The sequence below is a fragment of the Aedes albopictus genome, chromosome 1 (genome assembly GCF_035046485.1).
Source record: "Aedes albopictus strain Foshan chromosome 1, AalbF5, whole genome shotgun sequence".
In the NCBI taxonomy this organism is placed as follows: Eukaryota; Metazoa; Arthropoda; class Insecta; order Diptera; family Culicidae; genus Aedes; species Aedes albopictus.
The window spans coordinates 261,499,165-261,522,299 of record NC_085136.1 but is presented as its reverse complement, the minus strand read 5'-3'; the positions used below and the strand labels follow the sequence as shown (position 1 = coordinate 261,522,299).

Genomic DNA, 23,135 nt, shown 5'->3' with positions numbered 1-23,135 from the left:
GGTGGTGCAGATAAACATTGCAAACCACTGGTTGTCTCTTCCATTCTTCTGGTGTTCTTATGGAACTGAAATAGTGACGTCACTATTTTAGTTGCATAAGAACACCAGAAGAGTGGAAGAGACAACCAGTGGTTTGCAATGTTTATCTGCGCCACCTTAGTAAAATGTATTCTCCTTGGCTATAACCTACTAGAATCTAGATTTATTCACTTAAGCCTACTACAACTCGGCCATCCTGACATTCTCGATGTCCTCATCGAGACTATCAATATTTGAGCTGTCATCATCTACCCATTTTCTCATATTTTGTGGTGAACGAACCGCGTTAAAAGCAACGGAATTTCTCCATAAAGGTGGTTGTAAACTTGATAAACTTGCGGTTCCCCGATTATTGACATCGGCCTGTTGATTGCAAAATTCAGGACCGTTCATTGGTGTAACTCTGGAATACGATGTTCTTCTTGTAGACTGTTGTTCAATCAACTGCTCCAAGCGAATACTTTCTTCAAGTTTGGCGAGATTCCCATCCTCCAGAATGAGATCCGCTGAGGATATGAGATGAACCAGCCTAGGGCTGAAAATCTCAAAAATAAAGACAAAAAAAAAAGATCCGCTGATCCTGATTCGCCTGTTTTTCCATGAAGGGCGAGTCATCCATCCCCAAGAATGAATTCCGCTGAAGTACTTCGTGAAGAAACGATTTTTCTATTCTCCATTCTGATTGGTTCTAAAGCAAACCGCTGCAGGTGATCCGATCTTGGCTATGTAGATTATCCCACTTCTGATGATGTAGGAAGTAATAGGCTTGTAGTGGTTTCTTTTCTAAGGTTTATTACAGAATGATTCCTAATGTCATTTTGTCCAAGTCATAACCTACTAGAATCTAGATTTATTCACCTAAGCCTACTACAGAGTACAAATAGACTGTCATGTCTCCCGGCCACCCCGAACCCCAGGACGTAACAAGTTACTTTGTAGCCAACAAAAGGTAGGCACTCTGAGTCGAAGTATGATGAAATGAAAGCGCTTATTTGGCTTATGAAAAACACATAATACAAATAAATGTGCTAATTTTCACAGGAACTTTAGGAAGCAGAAAAAGGTCTCGTTAAACTATTTTGTAAATGTCAATTTCTTGATTTTGCTTTGGCTGACCAAGCCATGTGGGAAATTACACTGTTGAAAATGCTTTGACATTTATGTGCACAACAGAACATGTGCTCGATGAACAAATTGAGATTTGAATTATGAAAAGAAATCCACGTACTCCGGTGAGAATCGAACTCACGACTCCCAATTCGCTTGACGGGCGCTTCTATTACTTCAAGCTACGGAGTCTCTCGACTATCTCCGTCGCCAGCAGGCCTAGAACTGAACTCGATTCCACAGTCGCATTTTGTAAAGGAATTACTGCAAGTCGAATAAAAATTTTATTGAACGCTTGAAAATTATTATTGTTAATACCGATACAAAAGGTTGAACATTGGCTACTTTTTCCATTGAAAAAGCTTTTGTACAGTACAGTGTACATCATAATTTTAGTTATCATTACTATTATGAAGCAACAATTCAGCATGCATGCTTGTTTGTGGCTTGCGATTGTTAGTTGGGTACATGCTCTTCCGTTGCGTGAACATTACAGAATGGAATGACCGAAACTGGCAAGATTATCTGCTGATTTGTTACCACAATGGCCGAGAATCCAGGCGAAGCTAGTTGTGTCGGCGTACTTTTAACAATGAGGCGCTGCAATACCAGATCTTGGGCTTCTTTCAGGGTTTGGCCCAAAGTGGCAAAATAGGTATTAGTACCGAATCCCGCACGGAAAGCATGTTGCCGGTTGTCCAAAAGCTGCTCTTTTTCCATTATTTGTCATGTAATTCAGCATGACTCTGAGTGTTTACATGACATATAACATAAATTTACATGATATATCATGTAAACCATCACAACACTAAGTTTACATGACTAAAATGAAGTTTACATGACGTGTAAATATCATTATTTTTATCTGTGTAGATAATTATCTATGATAAAACCTGAAAAGGTTTACACTGAAGTTTTTTTTTACGCGGTTTTTTTTTACGCGGTTTTTTTTTTACGCGGTTTTTTTTACGCGGTCCGTCCTAAAAAAAAACCGCGTTATTTCAAGACCCGTCGTAAAAAAACCGCGTTATTTCAAAAACCGTCGTAAAAAAAATCCGCGTTTTTTCAAAAACACGCGTAAAATAGTCAGCACCACATCTAACGAGACTTGACTTTTTTTACGACGTTTTTTGAAATAACGCGGTTTTTTTTACGACGGGTCTTGAAATAACGCGGTTTTTTTTTACGACGGGTCTTGAAATAACGCGGTTTTTTTTACGCGGTTTTTTTTACGCGGGACCATTACCGTCGTAAAAAAAACTTCAGTGTATTTTGGTTGTATTATGGGTTTAAAAGGCTCAACAAGCCAATCTGTTCTAAAAATGTTACTTGAAGTAGTACAGAATAACAAAGAGCGCAACCAAAAGGAGTTGAAATCTAAATTTCATTTAATGAAGAAAAACAATTCGTTAAAAATAAAATGACAGAAAATTTGACAAAAATTATTGTGACAACTACCTTTTTGTCATGTGAAGTGTGAACGCTACTGTACCAGTGATGAGGATGTTGGAAAAAGGTCCATCGCGTGCGGAGCCACGAGCAGCAAGGACGGACGAGGCGCGCGCGTGTAAGAATATTGTTTCTCCCCTGGTGTTGAGAACTTTTTCGGCGCTTGCCAGCTGCGGACAATTCTCGGTGGGAAACAAGAAAATAGAGGCGCAGACGCATGAATCATGAGTTGTACCAAGTGTACGAAGATGCGAATATTGTGAAACGTATAAAATACGGCAGACTTCAGTGGGCTGGACACGTAGTGTGAATGTCGGAAGAAAGAATAGCGAAAACAATATTCAGTAGAGAATACGCGGTTTTTTTTACGCGGTTTTTATTTACGCGGGACCATTACCGTCGTAAAAAAAAACTTCAGTGTATTTTGGTTGTATTATGGGTTTAAAAGGCTCAACAAGCCAATCTGTTCTAAAAATGTTACTTGAAGTAGTACAGAATAACAAAGAGCGCAACCAAAAGGAGTTGAAATCTAAATTTCATTTAATGAAGAAAAACAATTCGTTAAAAATAAAATGACAGAAAATTTGACAAAAATTATTGTGACAACTACCTTTTTGTCATGTGAAGTGTGAACGCTACTGTACCAGTGATGAGGATGTTGGAAAAAGGTCCATCGCGTGCGGAGCCACGAGCAGCAAGGACGGACGAGGCGCGCGCGTGTAAGAATATTGTTTCTCCCCTGGTGTTGAGAACTTTTTCGGCGCTTGCCAGCTAGACGCGACAAGGTAGGTACATTTTCCGCAAGAAAGGTGAGTTTTTCACTGAATATAGCGAGTGGTTGCGGATCAAAACCGGTGGAAAGTGATCGCGATGGTAAGTGAAGTGTCTGGTGATTGAAGAATGTTTGCAATTGTGGATATTTGAGGCGGAAATTCACTTTTGGAAAAATCGGGAAAACTCAGCGTGGGTGAAACGAGATGAGAGCCTAATGGCGTCCCTGTGCTTTTCTGTGCTGGGCGAAAATAAGAAAACGAAGAAAAGTGATGCTGCTTAGTCTATATGAGAGGAAAAATGCTGAATAATCGATATTCTTTTTAAATATTTTCTTCAAACATTTCAGCGCATTAAAAGTACCAAAATGTCGGATACGGAGGTCGTTGAACCGAAAAAGGGTCGAGGCCGCCCTCCGAATCCTGAAAAGGTTTGTCCGCGCTCCGGCGAGTAGCGAAAAGCTTTTTCTTCCGATAGTAATAAACTTTCGCTTTTCTTCCTTTTTGAAATTTTCTCCACCCTCGACCCCGCCCTCATAGCAGAACAGCGTCGCTCCGAAGAAGCGAGCCCGCGCTGTCTCTCCGAAGGATAAGGCCGACGAGAAGGAGAAGGATAAAGAGAAGGCCGTGATGTCCGACGAGGAGCCTTCGCCCAAGCGCGGCCGTGGCAGACCGAAAGCTGCCGCCAAAAAGCCCGCCAAGGGTAAAAAGCCGGAGGCCAAGAAAGGTCGCGGTCGAGGCAAGAAGAAGCCCGAGTCCAGCGAGGAGGAGGACGATGACGAAGAGGAGGAAGATGAAGATGACGAAGATGAAAACGAAAGCGAAGATAACGAGGAGAACGATGATGAATCTGATTCTTAAACTGTTTGTCAACCTTTCTCTAACCCTTATTATGATCAATTCCATTTGAAAATCCAAAATCTAAATGGTACTTTAAAAATAAGCCACCGTAAGTTCAGAGTACGAATCTCGTATCAACTATATTCAAAACAAATACAAAAAAAAACTTATCTATAAAACACGATTGCATACACCTAACCATAAAAGAAGTGAAAGTAGAAGAAACACAATGCGAAGAAAAAGCATACAATACACATACTTAACAAAAGAAAAACTTAACAAGTTATGACACAAAACAAAAAACATTCAGCACTTAACAAAGTTTCAATGTTACAAAACAAAAACAACCAAAACAATGGTTATAACAAGTAGAGTACACAATATGTATTTGTTCGGTGTGTGAAATTCAAAACCAACAAGAGAGACAACTCTTTTTACTACTATAATAACTATAACTAATACACGTGATGTAATAACACAAGAAGCAAAGAAAAAAAAAGTTCGTCCCAAGCAGCAAAAAACGAATATAATAATAACATCATTTTAATAAAAAGACCTTGAACATTGCGTAGTAGTCAAACCAAGTGAAACACACTAAATTAAGGTATCAGATACTTGCTATATAACAAAATCACAATGTGTTGGTTTTCTTTTTTCGAGAAAGAACATCCTTCATGACGTCTTCAACTATGCATAGGTCAGTCATCGTGTTCATAGCCTACAACGGAGGCGTATCTACTTGTCTGTTGTTCTTTTGGCATCTGTGCAACCTCATCACTCATCAGCCTAACGCAGCCTGCCGTGTTTTTAAGTATGATAAAAAAGAATTTGTTCAAAATAGAGTCACTCGTCTCTCTATTTTGTACAATTCGCGCTTCAAGCAACGCTGCGGCTGAGGATGGCTGAACACAATGCAACTTTGTTTGGCGACATTTCTCGAACTTATTCTAGTCCTTTTTTTGACTGAAGTTATGGCGAATTTTATTAGGTACCAGCTGCACGGTGGCCACACAAAATCAAAATTGAAGCTCCCGCTTTTTCCCGCATTGATTATGAATTTCACGACTTTTATGTATAAATCTGTGGAGCTTGTAAAACATCGAAGAAACCAAACTTTTAAGTGGATCTGTAAAACTTACTGGAATATTCAAAGTGTTATTGTGATACTAAGTCGTTGTACAATTTTTAGAGACGCTGGAAACAATCAAAACGTTTACATGTAAAAAATGCTTGAAATTTGCTTCCTATTCAGAAGGCCTTGTAACGTGATCCCATGCTTGAAACTATTTGTGTCGGAATTCACAAGAGTGTGTGTGTGTGTGTACTCCATAAAAATGCTTAAAGAAATCTAGTTTGATAACTGAAGTACTCTCTGGTGAACTCCGTATAGGGATTTTTTACACTTTCCCGGAAAACCTGAAGGTGTGAATGGCGAAATTGATTATGTGATTATTGTATAATTGCTATAGGTATACTTATGAGTTCATATAGAATTTTTGGAATGTTTTCTGGTAAACTTATTTGAGGAATTTCCTGACAAATTTTCTGTAGAAAGTTTATTTCAGAAATTCGGAATAAACGTCTGTGACATTTTCTTCAATAATTGGTATCAGAAGGCCGACACCAGAGGCACGTTATCCTCCTTTTGGGACATGTGTCCCATACATACATACATTTATTTGTTCAACATCATTAAGACAAGACATAATCAACAATAGTACGCCACAATACTCGGTTTGTGGCTGCCGCTCTCCATCCTCGGTCGCGCCCAATGCTCGCCAAGTCACGCTCCACCTGGTCCGCCCATCGTGCTCTCTGCGCTCCACGCCTTCTTGTGCCAACCGGATCCGTTGCAAACACCAGCTTTGCAGGGTTGTTGTCCGGCATTCTTGCAACATGCCCTGCCCACCGTATCCTTCCGGCTTTGGCCACCTTCTGGATGCTGGGTTCGCCGTAAAGTGCAGTGAGCTCGTGGTTCATTCTTCTCCGCCACACACCGTTCTCCTGCACACCGCCGAAGATCGTTCTTAGCACGCGTCGCTCGAAAACTCCGAGTGCTTGCAGGTCCTCCTCGAGCATGGTCCATGTCTCGTGTCCGTAGAGGATCACCGGTCTTATCAGCGTTTTGTACATGGTGCATTTGGTGCGTGGGTGAATCTTTTTCGACCGCAGTTTCTTCTGGAGCCCGTAGTAGGCCCGACTTCCGCTGATGATGCGCCTCCGAATTTCTCGGCTCACGTTGTTGTCAGCCGTCAGTAAGGATCCGAGGTAGACGAATTCCTCCACCACCTCGAAAGTATCCCCGTCTATCGTAACATTACTACCCAGACGGATCCGGTCGTTTTCGGTTCCGCCTACCAGCATGTACTTTGTTTTTGAGGCATTCACCACCAGTCCGACCTTTGCTGCTTCGCGTTTCAGGCGGGTGTACAGTTCTGCCACCGTTCCAAATGTTCTAGCGATAATGTCCATGTCGTCCGCAAAGCACACAAATCGACCGGATTTTGTGAAAATCGTTCCCCGGCTGTTGAACCCGGCTCGTCGCATCACACCTTCCAGCGCGATGTTGAAGAGTAGACATGAGAGTCCGTCACCTTGTCACAGTCCCCGGCGAGATACGAATGAACTGGATAGTTCACCCGAAACCCTTACGCAGTTTTGCACACCGTCCATCGTTGCTTTAATCAGTCTAGTCAGCTTCCCAGGAAAGCCGTTTTCGTCCATGATTCTCCATAGCTCTGCGCGGTCGATACTGTCGTATGCCGCTTTGAAGTCGATGAACAGGTGGTGCGTTGGGACCTGGTATTCACGGCATTTCTGGAGGATTTGCCGAACGGTAAAGATCTGGTCCGTTGTCGACCGGCCGTCGATGAAGCCGGCTTGATAACTTCCCACGAACTCATTTGTTTTTGGTGACAGACGACGGAAGATGATCTGGGATAGCACTTTGTAGGCAGAATTCAAAATAGTGATCGCCCTGAAGTTCTCACATTCCAAATGGTCGCCTTTCTTGTGAATGGGGCAGATTACCCCTTCCTTCCACTCCTCCGGTAGCTGTTCGGTTTCCCAGATCCTGACTATCAGCCGATGCAGACAGGAGGCCAACTTTTCTGGACCCATCTTGATGAGTTCAGCTGCGATACCATCCTTACCAGCTGCTTTGTTGGTTTTGAGCTGGTGAATGGCATCCTCAACTTCCCTCAGCGTGGGAGTTGGTTCATTTCCGTCCTCCGCTGCACTGGCGTCGTCGTTCCTTCCGTTGCCGTGGGCTCCCGTGCCTACGTTCTCCACGCCGTTCAGGTGCTGATCGAAGTGCTGCTTCCACCTTTCGATCACCTCACGTCCGTCCGTCAAGAGGCCTCCGTCTTTATCCCTGCATATTTCGGCTCGCGGCACGAAGCCGTTGCGGGATGCGTTGAGCTTCTGATAGAACTTCCGTGTTTCTTGGGAACGGCACAGCAGTTCCATTTCTTCACACTCCGCTTCTTCCAGGCGGCGCTTTTTCTCCCGAAAGAGGCGGGTCTGCTGTTTCCGCTTCTGTTTGTAACGTTCCACGTTCTGTCGAGTCCCTTGCTGCAGCATTACCGCCCTCGCTGCTTTCTTCTCCTCCAAAACCGTTCTGCACTCTTCGTCGAACCATTTGTTACGTCGATTCCGTTCCACGTACCCGATGGTGCTCTCGGCTGCGCCGTTGATGGCTGCTTTCACTGTACTCCAACTGTTGCATTATTAGATATGTATTTGTATTCTCGTATAAACATCAATAAGTATTACTGGCAACTCTGAAAACGTTAACACCCTTCCAGCATTATACACTTTATGTAGAACACAATATCAGTCATTAAACTATCCTTTTCGAGTAAAGACGCGTACTCGTTTCTCTCTGATCCGAACTCGTAACATGGAGTCAGAAGTGATCGCGGATTACGAAACAGGTTCCGGATAGATTTCGCGATTCCGACGATAGTGACGATTAATCCCGTGTGGAAACTCGAAGTGCATGGAATTGAGCGCAATAACGATAGAAAGCAAAACAGGCTTTTTCTTTTGCGACGCGTCGAACTGCTACGCGAAAATTTCGTACGCCATTTTCTTTCCGGCCGGGCTTGAAGAATCGTCAAGATGGAGTTGCAACACATAGCTAAGTTATTGGAAAATCAGAACACGTTGTTCGGTGAAATGATGCGACAGATGAGTCAACAATCGGCGGCAGCGGCCGCTGCTCCGACGGTTTCACCGAATGTGCCTCTTCCCCCGCCTCTCTCAATTGATGGTGACATGGAAGAAAACATGAGTTTTTTTGAATCCAATTGGAAAAATTACGCCACGGCAATAGGAATGAATGATTGGCCGGTGGTCGATGAACCTAAAAAAGTGAGCTTTTTGTTATCTGTTGTGGGCGCGCCTGCGCTGAAAAAATATTTCAATTTCGAGCTGACAGCACAGGATAAGCAAAATTCGGACACAGTGCTCGCTGCGATTCGTGCAAAGGTGGTGTGTAAGCGAAACTTGATCGTGGACAGGCTGGAGTTTTTCAGTGCCGCGCAGCTATCTTCTGAAAGTGTCGATGAATTTGTTTGTCGTTTAAAAAGCTTGGCTAAGCCATGCAAGTTTGGTGCGCTCGAGCCCGAGTTGATAACGTACAAACTCGTTACCTCTAACAAGTGGCCCCACGTGAAGACAAAAATGCTTACCATGAATGACGTAGACACTGCAAAAGCGATTGACTTGTGTCGTATGGAAGAAATAACGGCAAAGCACTCGCAAGTGCTTTCGTTGGATCGCAAACTGGATGTAAACAAAGTGAAAACCTCGAAGAGTCGGAAGTGCAAGTTTTGTGGAGAGTGGCATGTTTTTGCGAAAGGATCTTGCCCCGCGTACGGAAAGAAGTGTAAGAAGTGCAGTGGCAAGAACCACTTTGAGAAAGTGTGCCGCGTCGGGAAAGAAAGCTTTTCGAAGCACGGAAAATCAAGGAAAGTGAAGGAAGTAAAAGACGAGGAGTACAGTACGGATGGTAGTGATTCAGAGCATGATTACGGTGAACAATCTAGTGATTCGGAAGTAGAAGGTGAGATCGGAAAGATCTATGATAACTCCCAGAAAGGTGGAAGTGTGCTGGCAGAAGTTATGATGAAGGCTGATGGAAAATGGAAAAGTGTGAAGTGCGAGCTCGACACGGGTGCCAACACGAGCCTCGTTGGCTATGATTGGTTGTGTAAACTAACGAATGACCCCGATCCAGTACTTTTGCCGTCTCCGTTCAAACTACAAGCGTTTGGCGGTAATGCAATCACGGTGCTGGGACAAGTGAAATTTCCGTGTAAACATAAGAACAAGAAGTACATTCTGGTGCTTCAGGTGGTTGATGTTAGTCACAGGCCTCTGCTGTCGCTGAGAGTCTGCACAACCTTGGGATTAGTGAAGTTCTGCAAAAACGTTTCAGTGAGCTCTCCATTATCATCGAATAATGATATGGAAATGCTGAAAATTTATCGAATCAGAGCAGAAGAAATTGTAAACCAGTTCAGTGACATTTTCAACGGATACGGTAAAATGGAAGGCGAAGTTACCTTGGAGGTGGATACAACCGTTCCACCAGTAATTCAACAGCCTCGGCGTGTGCCGATTGCACTACGCGACAAGCTTCAGGCCGAGTTGGACAAGCTGCAGCAGGACGGAATAATCACAAGGGAGTATAATCACACGGAATGGGTGAGTAACATCCTTCTTGTTAGACGTGGCTCGGAGGGTTCAAACGCCCTCCGGATTTGCTTGGACCCCATCCCCTTAAACAAAGCGCTAAAGCGACCGAACCTTCAGTTCGTGACTCTCGATGAGATCCTCCCCGAGCTTGGTCAAGCAAAAGTTTTTTCTACCGTTGACGCGAAAAAAGGCTTTTGGCACGTTGTGCTGGATGAGAATAGTAGCAAGTTAACTTCGTTTTGGACCCCCTTTGGTCGTTACCGTTGGTTGAGGTTACCCTTTGGAATCACGTCTGCCCCTGAAATCTTTCAAACAAAATTACAAGAGATCATCCACGGTCTGAAGGGTGTAGAGTGTTTGGCGGATGACTTGTTGATCTACGGTCGAGGTGAAACATTTGAAGAGGCTTTGGTGGACCATAACAGAAATCTGGAGAAGTTGTTACTGCGACTGCAGCAGCACAACGTAAAGCTGAATAAGGCGAAGCTAAAACTCTGCGAAACGTCCGTTAAATTTTATGGTCACATTCTTACAACCCAGGGTCTGAAACCGGACGAGTCAAAAGTGTCCTCCATTGTCCACTATCCAACTCCTTCGAATAGGGCTGAGCTACATCGTTTTGTTGGTATGATTACCTATCTGAGTCGATTTATTCCCAACTTGAGCGCAAATTGTGTCAGTTTGAGACAACTGATCTCCGAAAAAGTTCCATGGGAATGGACATCTCTGCAAAACGAAGAATTTCTAAAACTCAAATCTTTAGTTGCTGATATCAAGACTCTTCGTTACTACGATGTTCGCCAACCACTGGTAATTGAATGCGACGCTAGTTCCTTCGGATTAGGTGCGGCGGTGTTCCAACAAGGCGGTATAATTGGTTTTGCCTCCCGTACACTAACTGCCACAGAAAAAAATTACGCTCAGATAGAGAAGGAGCTTTTGTCCATCCTATTCGCTTGCACACGATTCGACCAGCTAGTAGTGGGGAATCCAAAGACTATCATCAAGACAGACCATAAACCGCTTATAAATATCTTCAAGAAGCCTTTGTTGACTGCTCCGAAGCGATTGCAACACATGTTGCTTAATCTGCAGCGTTACGACATCGAGATACAATTCGTGACGGGCAAGGAAAATGTTGTAGCGGATGCGATCTCTCGTGCACCCCACAACGACACTCTGGAAACGCAGTCCTTCAAGAAGATGAACATCTACCGGGTTTTCAAACAACTGGAAGATTGGAAACTGTCAAGCTACCTCAGCATTTCTGATGCTTGTTTGGCAACTATCATCGAAGCAACCCTGCAAGATTCTGCTCTACAAGCGGTAAGGCATTTCATCCAGAACGGTTGGCCGAATTCGATCAAGATTGTTCCTGCTTCGGCGAAAATGTATTACAAATACAGAGACGAACTCTCAACGCAAGACGGCCTAATATTCAGAAACGACCGAATTGTAATTCCAAGCAGTCTGCAGCGCTCCATGATTGACCGTGTGCACGCAAGTCACAATGGGATCGAGTCAACTCTCAGACTAGCCCGGGAAAACGTCTTCTGGCCGGGTATGAGTCCTCAGATTACGGATGTTGTAAAGGAATGTTCTGTTTGTGCTCGATACGGCCCAAGTCAACCGCAACCTCCAATGCAAAGTCACCCAGTACCGATCTATCCCTTTCAGGTCGTGTCATTGGACATATTCTTCGCCGAGTATCGAGGTCGAAAACGAAATTTCCTGGTGATGGTTGACCATTACTCGGACTACATCGAGCTAGACATTTTGAAAGACATGACAGCAAGTACCCTGGTCGAAATCTGTAAGCGAAACTTTGCTCGTTACGGTGTTCCACAGTTGGTGATTTCGGACAACGGAACGAATCTGGTTAATGAGGAGATGAAAAATTTTGCGAAATTGTGGAACTTCGAGCATTCCACTTCAGCACCAAGTCATCAGCAAGCCAACGGGAAAGCTGAAGCAGCAGTGAAAATCATGAAACGGTTGATCCAGAAATCCGAAGATACTGGGGAAAATCTATGGTATGCAGTGCTCAACTGGAGGAATACACCCAACAGGATAGGAAGTAGCCCAGCTTGTCGGCTATTCTCTCGCAGTACACGGTGTGGTGTTCCGGCATCGGTGGAAAAGTATCTCCCAAGAGCATTTCCCAACGTGTCCGAAAACATTTTGGAAAACAGAAGGAAGATAAAGTATTACTATGATCGAAAAGCACGTGACCTACCAACGTTTGAGCCTGGATCTCCTGTGTACGTGCAACTACATCCAGAATCCGATAAGAAGTGGACTCCTGCCATTATTCAGCACAAAGACAACGAAAGATCATACATGGTCGAGGCTCGAGGATCCTGCTATCGCCGTGACTTAGTAAACATCAAACCGCGTAAAGAACCAGTTTCATGCCCGCCTGTACCGCAACCGTTAGTCGGTCAATCAAGCCATCAAGAAAATCAAGCAGCTGCTGAACCAAGCAAACCACCAATCTGTACTCCGCCGAGGCCACGATTGTCTACAGATGTTATACCGCTGTCTCCAACACGTGATCACCTTTGGGATAACATGTCAAATGCCGATCAACCACAGCAATCGGTGTTGCCGAGTGTATTGCCAACAACAGAGACCAAAGTTCTGGCGGATACGGCCAAGGACGCAGCGAAGGCCAGCCGACCAAAACGCGAGAGGAAGATGCCAGCGAAGTTTCAAGACTATGTACTTAAGAAGTGAATATTACTTTTAAACTGAGAAGGGGATGTTGCATTATTAGATATGTATTTGTATTCTCGTATAAACATCAATAAGTATTACTGGCAACTCTGAAAACGTTAACACCCTTCCAGCATTATACACTTTATGTAGAACACAATATCAGTCATTAAACTATCCTTTTCGAGTAAAGACGCGTACTCGTTTCTCTCTGATCCGAACTCGTAACACCAACAGTCCTCTAGAGGGGCCTCATCGAGCTCGCCCTCGTCTGGCAACGCGGCTTCGAGATTCTGCGCGTATGCTGAGGCGACATCCGGTTGCTTCAGTCGCTCTAGGTTGTACCGTGGCGGTCGCCGGTACCGTACATTGTTGATGACGGAGAGTTTTGGGCGCAGTTTGACCATCACCAGATAGTGGTCGGAGTCGATGTTGGCGCCACGATAGGTCCTGACGTCGATAATGTCGGAGAAGTGCCGTCCGTCAATCAGAACGTGGTCGATTTGAGATTCCGTCTGCTGTGGTGATCTCCAGGTGTAACGATAAGGGAGGCTGTGTTGGAAAAAGGTGCTACGTATGGCCATATTTTTGGAAGCGGCGAAATCAATGAGTCGTAGGCCGTTTTCGTTCGTCTGCTGGTGGGCGCTGAACTTACCAATCGTCGGTCTAAATTCCTCCTCCTGGCCTACCTGAGCGTTCAAATCTCCTATGATGATCTTGACGTCGTGGCTTGGGCAGCGATCGTACTCGCGTTCGAGCTGCGCGTAAAATGCGTCCTTGTCATCATCAGTACTTCCGGAGTGTGGGCTGTGCACGTTTATTATGCTGAAGTTGAAGAATCGGCCCTTGATCCTCAACCTGCACATTCTTTCGTCGATCGGCCACCAACCGATCACGCGCCTCTGCATATCACCCATCACGATGAAAGCTGTTCCCAGCTCGCGTGTGTTGCCGCAGCTCTGGTAGATGGTATGATTACCTCTAAACGTTCGCACCATGGATCCTGTCCAACACACCTCCTGCAGCGCTACGATGCCGAACCCGCGGTCCTTCAGTAGATCGGCGAGTATGCGGGTGCTCCCAATGAAGTTGAGAGATCGGCAGTTCCACGTACCGAGTTTCCAATCGCAAGTCCTTTTTGTTCGCTGGGGTCGTTGCCGTTGGTCTCGGTTCGTATTATTCTGTTGCTGATTTTCCGTTACAATGGTTTTTTACGGCTGGCTCGTAGGGCCTGACACCAACCCCCTACTTTCCGGAGGACCATAGTGCACAGTTGAGCTTAGAGTCCTTCCCTGGCACTCGGACGTAGATCAGCCGCCCCTAACATGGGGATCAGACGCTGTTGTGAGCCGCTCCTCCTGGAGAACAGACGCTCAGGTTTGCCGAAGCAAACCCCCCCTTCCCTGTCAGCCTACGACCAAAGTTCCCACCGGGGTTGGTTACCCAATCTTCCCTAAGGTTGCTCATAGTTTCCGGCCGGTACCGCGTGGAGGTAGGGATAGGAGTTGCTGGGCAGAGGCTAGTGGATCACAATGGGATCTGAATTGCGCAGCATACCCAGCCTTTACCGTGCCGGGACATGTGTCCCATTGCCATAATAAAAGCCTATTTCATCATCTACCTGAGGAAAAAAGGAAGGAAATAAGGATTTGGGTGGGGATAGGCACAGGTACGGAATAGGTGGCTCAGGACTAAAAGAGTCATGTGATGCCCAACAAACATTTATTGTGAATGTAAACGTCAACAAAGCGTCCTTTGTACGGCTTGATGCTGAGTTACTGTGTTGTACATATGGACGGAAGCTTCTATGCAAGCCCTATACCAATGAATCTGGCGAACTTAATCAGCTTGTACATGTTGTGCGATCAGCTTCTATGCCACCTAGTCATAGCTTTTTTCTCGGCTCCTATGTAACCACTAACTGAATAACATCTTGAGAAGGCGCTTTTTCAGCCTTTTCGCAATTGTTAAATAATAGTTTACGGCATCCCCAAATTAAACGATTAAATATAATTAGATTATGGATACCGTGACGCAATACATGTGGAACTGAAATTATAACTTTTAAAATTGAATAATTAAAGTACTTGCCGCTACTTGGAATCGAACTCCCGATCTCCGTATCCACTGGTCCCGATGATGTCCTCGCTGCCACACTGCTATATATAAATAGCATAGAAAATATCCCGTTTTGTTTTACTCCAGACAAGGCTTCATAATTGTGCCACAAGAAACCTTACCCAACTTCTTCTTGCTGCAAAAGCTTCTCAAACGTCAAACGCAATAAATGTTTACATTGAACAAGCTGTGTGGTTGCGCCAACAGATTCTTCTTCACAGCTTCTAGCTGAAAGAGTGTTCTTTAAACGGCTACGAAGCGCTGCTGTTTTGTGTTTTGGCAACATTACAAAACGTACTGTATAAAAGCAGCTGTTGTAGTGGCTGGGACTCTTACTCGATTTGCACATCTTCCGGCATTGAATTAAAGTGCAATAAAAGCAACCCAAATAATTTCACAGCACATACATGGATAGCTGTAAAGAACTTGTGTAGTAGCTATATATCCCGCTTAAAGTTTGTTTTGACAATAATGTTGGTAAACCAACAGTTTCTTTATTACAGCTTCTAGCCGTAATGAAATCGCATAACGGCCTTTAAAGCGCTGCTGGTTTGGGGATTTGTCAGTATAACGAATTGTACTGTATAGTAGCAGCTGTTTTGTTAGTGGGGACTCCTATTCGATGTGTTCATGTTTTCACATCTTCCGGGAAATCTCCCGGAGTTGGAATACGGTGGAGTAAAGGCAGCCCCAAGTGACAAGCAATGAATTTCTGAAAACCGAGTTTGGTAGCTGTATGATGCTTGTTTTGCAGTCGTGTATTAGCTTACGATTTATATTTGACTAGCTTTCCTTTTATTCAGCGTTGACTGCTTTTACTCGATGGTTACCCAACAGAAAGCAAATGACTGAAGCTTATAGCGCTGAAAATGTTAGTTGGGTGCTCCAATGCGAACTAACTCATCAGCCAATTTATCTCTAATGAGGGAGGAATGGCCAGGTGCCCATACAAGGTGAACAGCTTTTGCTGTATACTGCTCCTCGATTTGAGTTCGACAAGCGATAACTATTTAGAGTTGGTCGGAGAAAGTGCTTTAATAGCAGCCTGGCTATCTGAACAGAAGTATATTATACTTTGCCCATTACGTGCTGTTGAAGCGCTGATTGCACTCCACACATAAGAACAAATATTTCAGCCAGAAAAAACAGTTCAGTGTCTACCAAGTGAGTAAGACTGATGTAGCCATTAGCTCACGAGAATAAACACCAGCACCTGTTCGACATTCGAGAAGGGAGCCATCAGTGTAACATACGGTGCCGTCTGAAATACTTCTTTCCAGATATCTAGATGTCAACTCTGCCCGAAAAGGGAATTTCGTGGAAAATGACCTATACGGGAAATTACAAGCAATTTTAAGATCACGTGGAGCAAGGACAATTTTGTCACAATTCACCAAAAGTGGAAACAACGAGGTGTGTGTTGATATGCGGTTCACAGGAGTTTCCTTCAGTAGACCGAGTACCCGTAGACGCCCGAATAAAAAATACAGTAGAAAACCCGAACGTTGTATTGTAACAGTACTATTTAGAACCATATTTTTACAATAGACACCACTGTGAAAATAAAAAAATCAAAAACAATAAGATGTAATGTAGACACCATACCGTGAATTGTAAAAAAGATTTTTACAATATGTTATACAGGTTGTTAAGTATCGTAACAATATAAAAAAATATTTTTCCCCATATTGTTAATGAATTGTTCAAAATACTGATACGTGGGTTTAAATATACCGTTCATTGTATGGTACATGAATGGTTTCAAACAATAAAATGTACCGTAAATAAATTGTTTTTTCACTACTGGTTATACATTTAATGAAATGGTTTTGGAATGGTTCTCTTTTGTTATGTTGTAGATTGATTTGTCTTTATTAAAGAGACTTTCAGCCTTTGGCTGGTCCGTCTCTCCAAGTTATGTTGTATTGTTTTACATTACATAAACCATAATATATTATATTGTTATATTATCTTGTCATTTTCTTCCTGTTAATGGCATCTTAGGCTTACTAGATTTATTAGAATGCGCTTTGGGAAATCTCCAGAGCGTTTTGGACAACCCGTCATATATAGGATCGCCCACGTCTAAGTCTGAGTAGTCTCTGATTGCATTAACAGTTGAAGCTTAGGCTCCCATGCCCCACCAGCCAGATAACCGGGTTTTGTAAACTAAGCATTATTTGTGGCAACACTTTGAGCGGCATGATGGTACTATGCTGTGCGCGCTAAGTGTTATTAGACCACTAATGTAGTTGCATGAAGTGGGTGACGAGATACATAAGTATCATTACAGCGTGCTTAACCATTATTGAAATATTGAGGCACCAGTTTGACTAAAGTTTGAAATACATAACAACTCATGAGAAAACTGTCAAGTTCGATTCAAATATAAGTTAGGTTAAAAAGCGAACCCGCAGACGAACCTATATTAGAAGCCATTTCAGTGTTCAGTCCAGTTCATATGTTAAAGATGGCTCTACGTCAAAGATAAAGTTTGTCAATCGCATTTGATTCAATTGTGGTCGAAGGCAAGTTCACATGAGAGAAGAGGAGAAAACTCCTCTAAATGCAAATACAGAAAAAATAGTGTTGAACTCATCCACTGATTTACGATAATCTGACCTGCATCTTTCCGGGTTGGCCTACATTCGTATTTCTCTCATCACACTCTACACACCTAGCCCGCCATATCTCTTGAACCCCTGCTTGGACCTGCAGTTCTTAGGACATCTGGTTTACCACTGATTTAAACATGTTATTGACTTTAAACTGATGTTTCAACTTATTCACTCTTTTCTCTTTCCTTTCCTTTGCATCAAAAAAGTCTCAAACATCAACAAAACAAAGCACGGAAAAAATCTTAAACTGAATAAATAATTAAAAAATCACGGAAAAATAATGTTTCGGAAAAGTGAATAGTTCAAACGTAAGAAAAACAGTATAATATATTGTTACATAAAAATCCCATGTAAATGTATAGTATAGCGAACCATTTCATTGCAATACACTTTATTGGGTGTCAGGCCATTCGGCCGAAGGTCATTCGGCCGAAGGTCATCCGGCCGAAGGTCATTAGGCCGAAGGTCATTAGGCCGAAGGTCATTAGGCCGAAGGTCATTAGGCCGAATGGTCATTAGGCCGAATGGTCATCAGGCCGAATGATCATTGGGTCTTCTTCTTGCCGTTACGTCCCCACTGAGACAAAGCCTGCTTCTCAGCTTAGTGTTCTATGAACACTTCCACAGTTATTAACTGAGAGCTTCCTCGGCAAATGATCATTTTGCATGTGTATATCGTGTGACAGGCACGAAGATACTTTATTTATTTATTTATTTTTTATTTATTTATTTCTATAACGAATACTTGCTAAGTAAGGTACAACCTTTTAAATTTTAGCAATCGGAATTCAACATTATTCATAAATCATTATTTTTAACTTAACTATACAAACTAATTCCTTCTACTGAAATGGTGTGTGCACTGCCTGCGGAACTCTTTAATACTGGTACAAGATTTTACGTCAGGTGGAAGTTGATTCCAACTTACAATACTCCGAACGAAGAATGACGCCCCATAATGCGATGTGCTGTATTGCGGAATAACAAAGTTTTGTACGCGAGCACTTTGGAATGCTTGTAGTTTGTCAAAAAGAAAACGAGGTGCCTTTGTGGTTATTATTTTGTATAACGTTGTACATGATCGCACATTAAGGAAATCATAAAAACCGCATCCAAGCAGTTCAGATTGGAGGTGAGTAACGCTTGAAAATGATGTTAAATCATAGATCCAACGCACACATCAATTTAAAACCACCCTAAGTCTTTCAAGAGATCATGCAGAAGCATTTAGAAATAATTCTAAACCATAAGTAAAATGAGGTAGTAATAAGGCTTTGAACAAACGTAATTTCACTTGATTAGTCAGCATGCTCCCAGTTTGCTTGAGGTGTCGTAGGCCACCAAAAATTTTACCACATACAGCATCTATATGAGCATCCCACTCTAAATCACTCTGAAAGATGATACCAAGGTTCGAAACCCTATTTACGTATTCAATTTTTTGGTTATTTAAAATAATGTCAGGAAGAATACTAGACGTGTTACGGGATCGTGAAATAAACATTATTTTTGTTTTGGATGAATTAATTGGAAGAAGGTTGTTGTTTGACCATGATAAAACACGTGACAAGTCGGCATTAACAAGTTGAGCTAGCTGCGATTTAGAGTGATTTGTAGAGCAAATATAAATTTGCACATCATCAGCAAACATGTGTATACTACAGTGCCTCAGTATTGACGGCAAATCGTTAATAAATAATGAAAATAACAGAGGGCCCAAAACCGATCCCTGTGGGACTCCCGATGTAATACCGACAGTATCGGATAATTGACCATTTGCTTCAACTACTTGTGAGCGGAGCGTTAAATACGATCGTATAAGGCCTACTGCATCACTTGAAAAGTTATAAAGGGTAGATAACTTACGCAATAACCGGTAATGCGACACCCTGTCAAAAGCCTTAGAAAAGTCTATAAGAAGCAGAAAAGCTATACCCCTTTTATCGATTACTTCATGAATGTCATCATGCACTTTTAAAAGTGCAGAGGAGGTGTTGTGCCCTGATCTGAATCCAGATTGAAAGGGATGTAAGAGATTAAAAGTCGAAAGAAATTCCTGTATTTGGGTCTTCAAAATTTTCTCTAAGGCTTTTGACAAGGCGCACAAAATACTGATTGGTCGTAAATTCTGCATGTCATTTTTCCGAGGTTTCTTCCTAATCGGCAAAATTTTAGAGAGTTTCCAGGCGGCAGGGTATTTACCAGTTGCGATTACTGTGTTGAATACGTGGGTTATTGGACTGATGATATAGGGTAAAACGAGTTTTACAAACTTGGGAGGAATTCCGTCAAGTCCAATTAGCATTAGATTTTATAGAGTTAATTGCTTTAGAGACCTCATACTCATTGGTTAAAGTGAATTTGAAACCATTCTCATTTGGTAGCACTATTGATGGCAGATATTGGTCCACGGTGAAGTTAGAACTAAAGAAGTTGTTGATTTCATCACATGAATTCGAGAATTGTATAGGTGAAGAATTGTTTGTAACATTTATTTCTTTCAGCCTTTTCCATAAAATCTTAGTTGAATTAGCCGAATTTGCTATGTGGGAAACATAATTGGATTTAGCTTCTTTGATCATATTGGTTACACGATTTCGCAGTCTTCTATACAAATAATGATCATCTTGGGTTCTACTTCTTATCCATGAACGATAAGCTAGGTCACGCTCCACCATAGCTAAGGATATCGAATTATTGAACCATGGATTACAATTTTTAAATTTACGCATGCGGATTGGAACGAAAGTTTCATAGGTTTCGAGAATAAATTGGTTCATAATATTCAAAGCTATGTCAGAATCATTTATCGCATAGAAGATAGACCAGTCAGTATTATACAAAGCATTGTGTAGAGCAGTTTTGTCAATCCGAGAATAATCACGAATAAGCGCGACAGAATCTGGCCGTGTACGGAGAATGTTCAAGGATGAGAATATAATGTCATGATATGAGAAACCCGGTGCAGCCACTTGATTGAAGTTCAATATAAAATCAGAATCATTTACTAAGAGCAGATCTATCAAAGAACTGCTATCTGAGGAACAATGAGTGGGTTCAGATCCAATACAAGTAAAGCCTAAATTTTCAACAACACTGCGCAACCTATTAGATTTGTTATCAAACTTCAACAAATCTGTGTTAAAGTCACCAATGAGAACGCATTTTCCATATGATATTGACAGATTAGTGAGTTTCTCAAATAAGAATTCTGCACAGTCATTCCTTGGAGGGTTGTAAATTAGTCCAAGTAAAAATGTCTTATTGTAGGCTACTACTTCAACAAACATATATTCAGTTATGTTGACGTCGTCTATACTGTAAGGCAGCTCCGACGATGACAATATTTTACAAGAAATGTCATTTTTGTAATAGATACACAAACCACCTCCCCGACTGTAGATGCGATCGTTTCTTATTAGATTATATCCTTCAATAGCAATAGCATCATCAGAAATTTTATCTGATAACCACGTTTCAGTTAGACAAACTAAATCTACTTTACTGTTATAAAAACATTGCTTGAATTCATTAAACTTGGCAAACTGGCGAGCACAGATACTCTGTATATTCATATGGCAAATATTCAATGTGTCAGAACGCAAAGCCGCATTTATGACAGCACGAGGTATATGAGATATGGTACTATTCGTTCGGGTATTGCTGGTCAACGTTTCAACCGACATCGATTACAAAAAACGAATTCGAGAACCTTAGGCAATACACACCCACACCCAATAGAAGGAACCTATTTACTAAAACGAACTCCGAGTGATGAGTTTTCATCTGGAAGAACACTTTTCAAGTTTCATTTACATTGCGATTCATATTCAAATTCAGTTCGTATTGATTCGTTAGGGGGCAATTAACGGCTAAAAAGTCTTTCATAGACCATTCAAAGCAAGAAAGGTAAAAAAAAAAAACAACAACAACAAACGGCAGAACAGCAACCAACAGCAGCAATAACATCAGGATCAGCAACAGCAACCAACAGGGTCCAATCAACAGTCATCCGGGGCAGCATCGAACGATAACTTTTAGGAAGGAAGAAAACATGGATAGTTATAAGGAAAGGATTCATGGACCATATTGGAAGGAAAAAAGAAAAACTTCTTGGACAGGTGTCATGTTCTAACTTTCAGGAGAGGATGGAAGCAAGGAACATCCTAAGGAACGGATACAAGGAATAACTTGAAAGGAAACAGAAAAAAAAAATAGGAAAGGTTTTATTCAGCTAGTTGATCCTCAGCAAAAATTGGCCTTGGAGCAGCATCCGGTTTAGTTTTGATGAAAACGGTACCATTCCTCGTATAGACGGAGATCAATTTTCCTGCTTTCTTTAATTTCACAGCAAGCGCCTTAATCCTACGGGCCTCCTCAGTAAGGTTCTCGTTGATAAAAATCCGTTTATCCACATCAAATCCCAGGTGAGTCAGCGAAAGGTTTCGAGTTGCCAAATACCGGCTGTAGAAATCGTCCCTTGCCAGCTTAAATGCAAATTGCAAAATTATTGGAGGGGTAACTCCTGCAGCAATTGGAGCTCTTGCCAAACGTTTGGCGTAGATGAGTGGAACACAGTCGTTGTCGAAACCAAGAACATTGGCAATCTTGGTGACGTAATCCAACAAATCTTCGGAAGAATGATAGGGGACTCCAGATAACAGCAAATCGTTCGTTCTTTCGCCAATCATAATTCGCTGCTTGTTAGATCGCACATCATTTGCGATTTCCATGACTGTGCTAGACAGACAGCGAATTTCAGATGAACACTCTGTTTTGATTTTTTGTACATCGGCTCGCAGAGTGTTTATCTCCGTCTGAAGATCCCGCTTGCAGTTCTCCACACTAGCCTCTATCCTGGTATTAGTATTATCGAACATACGCTGCATACGTTGTAGAAGCTCATCTAACGATTCAACGTGATCATTAGGTTTCCCCATACCTTCCTTAGAGTTGGTTTTGGTAGACGCAGTAGACACCAGGGTTGTGCAGTTTCAGGAGGGTCAATGTCGAATGACACTCGCTCTAACCATCACTTCATACGACAAACGCAGTCCATCAAAACATAATCGATTCACGCAAAAGCCACTCAAGCCAACCCTCGTTCAATGCAGAGTCAACCACATCCAACAGCAGCGATCGTCTCTTGTTTTCGAACCACACGATGAAACACCGAAGCGAGTTTTTGTTCTACGCTTTGCATTCTATTCATAGGGCGTGCTATGTTTGTGTTTGCTGCGCCATGCAATACTACTTAACAAATTGACCCTCATCCTGGCATTTTCAGACGAGAGTCACCCAGCAGTGAGTGACATAGCTCTGCGTCGGAACGACGGCTAAGAAGCGTTCGGCTACTCAAGAGATTTGCGGAGAAAGAGCGTGGCGGCGGCAGCCACCGTATCAATGCGTTCGTCTCGAATGTGCTCGACAGCAACATAGAGACGGTCGGCTGTAGCGTTGATGGAGGAAGAAGGGCAATGTTGATGTTGCGGCTTTTTTGTGTTATGATGGTGATAATGCACAAGACTGGTAGACACTGACAGTGATGATTTACTGTTGTTTGTCGATTGTTGGGTATTAGTGTATGGTACTTTCGTATTTGCCGACCGGGTGAACATTGAGTGCCCGTGGTAGTAGTAGTCGAGGTCCAATATACAACAAGAGCTGATGAGGTACAAAGATGTCAGCTCTCAACGATCCAACAGCATATGATAATTGGACAAATAATTCACAAAATATCCAATCCAGCAACCAACTTTCACGTTCAACGTTGAAA

General features: G+C 42.6%; 2 protein-coding genes across 5 annotated transcripts in view; both read left to right on the top strand.

Moving 5' to 3' along the window:
* LOC109416910 (SH3 domain-containing protein 21) overlaps nt 1-23,135 on the top strand; it is a 328,588-nt gene that overhangs the window by 219,839 nt on the left and 85,614 nt on the right. The window lies entirely within an intron of this gene.
* Nucleotides 3,245-4,836, top strand: LOC109416907 (nucleolin). 4 transcript variants are annotated; one of them, XM_019691022.3, is made up of 3 exons: nt 3,245-3,380; nt 3,716-3,796; nt 3,906-4,836. In XM_019691022.3, the coding sequence occupies exons 2-3, from the start codon at nt 3,734-3,736 to the stop codon at nt 4,224-4,226; spliced, it is 384 nt and encodes a 127-aa protein (XP_019546567.3). In that variant the 5' UTR covers nt 3,245-3,380; nt 3,716-3,733; the 3' UTR covers nt 4,227-4,836. The 4 variants fall into 4 exon arrangements, with proteins under 4 accessions (XP_019546567.3, XP_019546568.3, XP_019546565.3 ...); XM_019691023.3 differs by having other exon boundaries at nt 3,251-3,380; nt 3,909-4,836; XM_019691020.3 differs by having other exon boundaries at nt 3,350-3,468.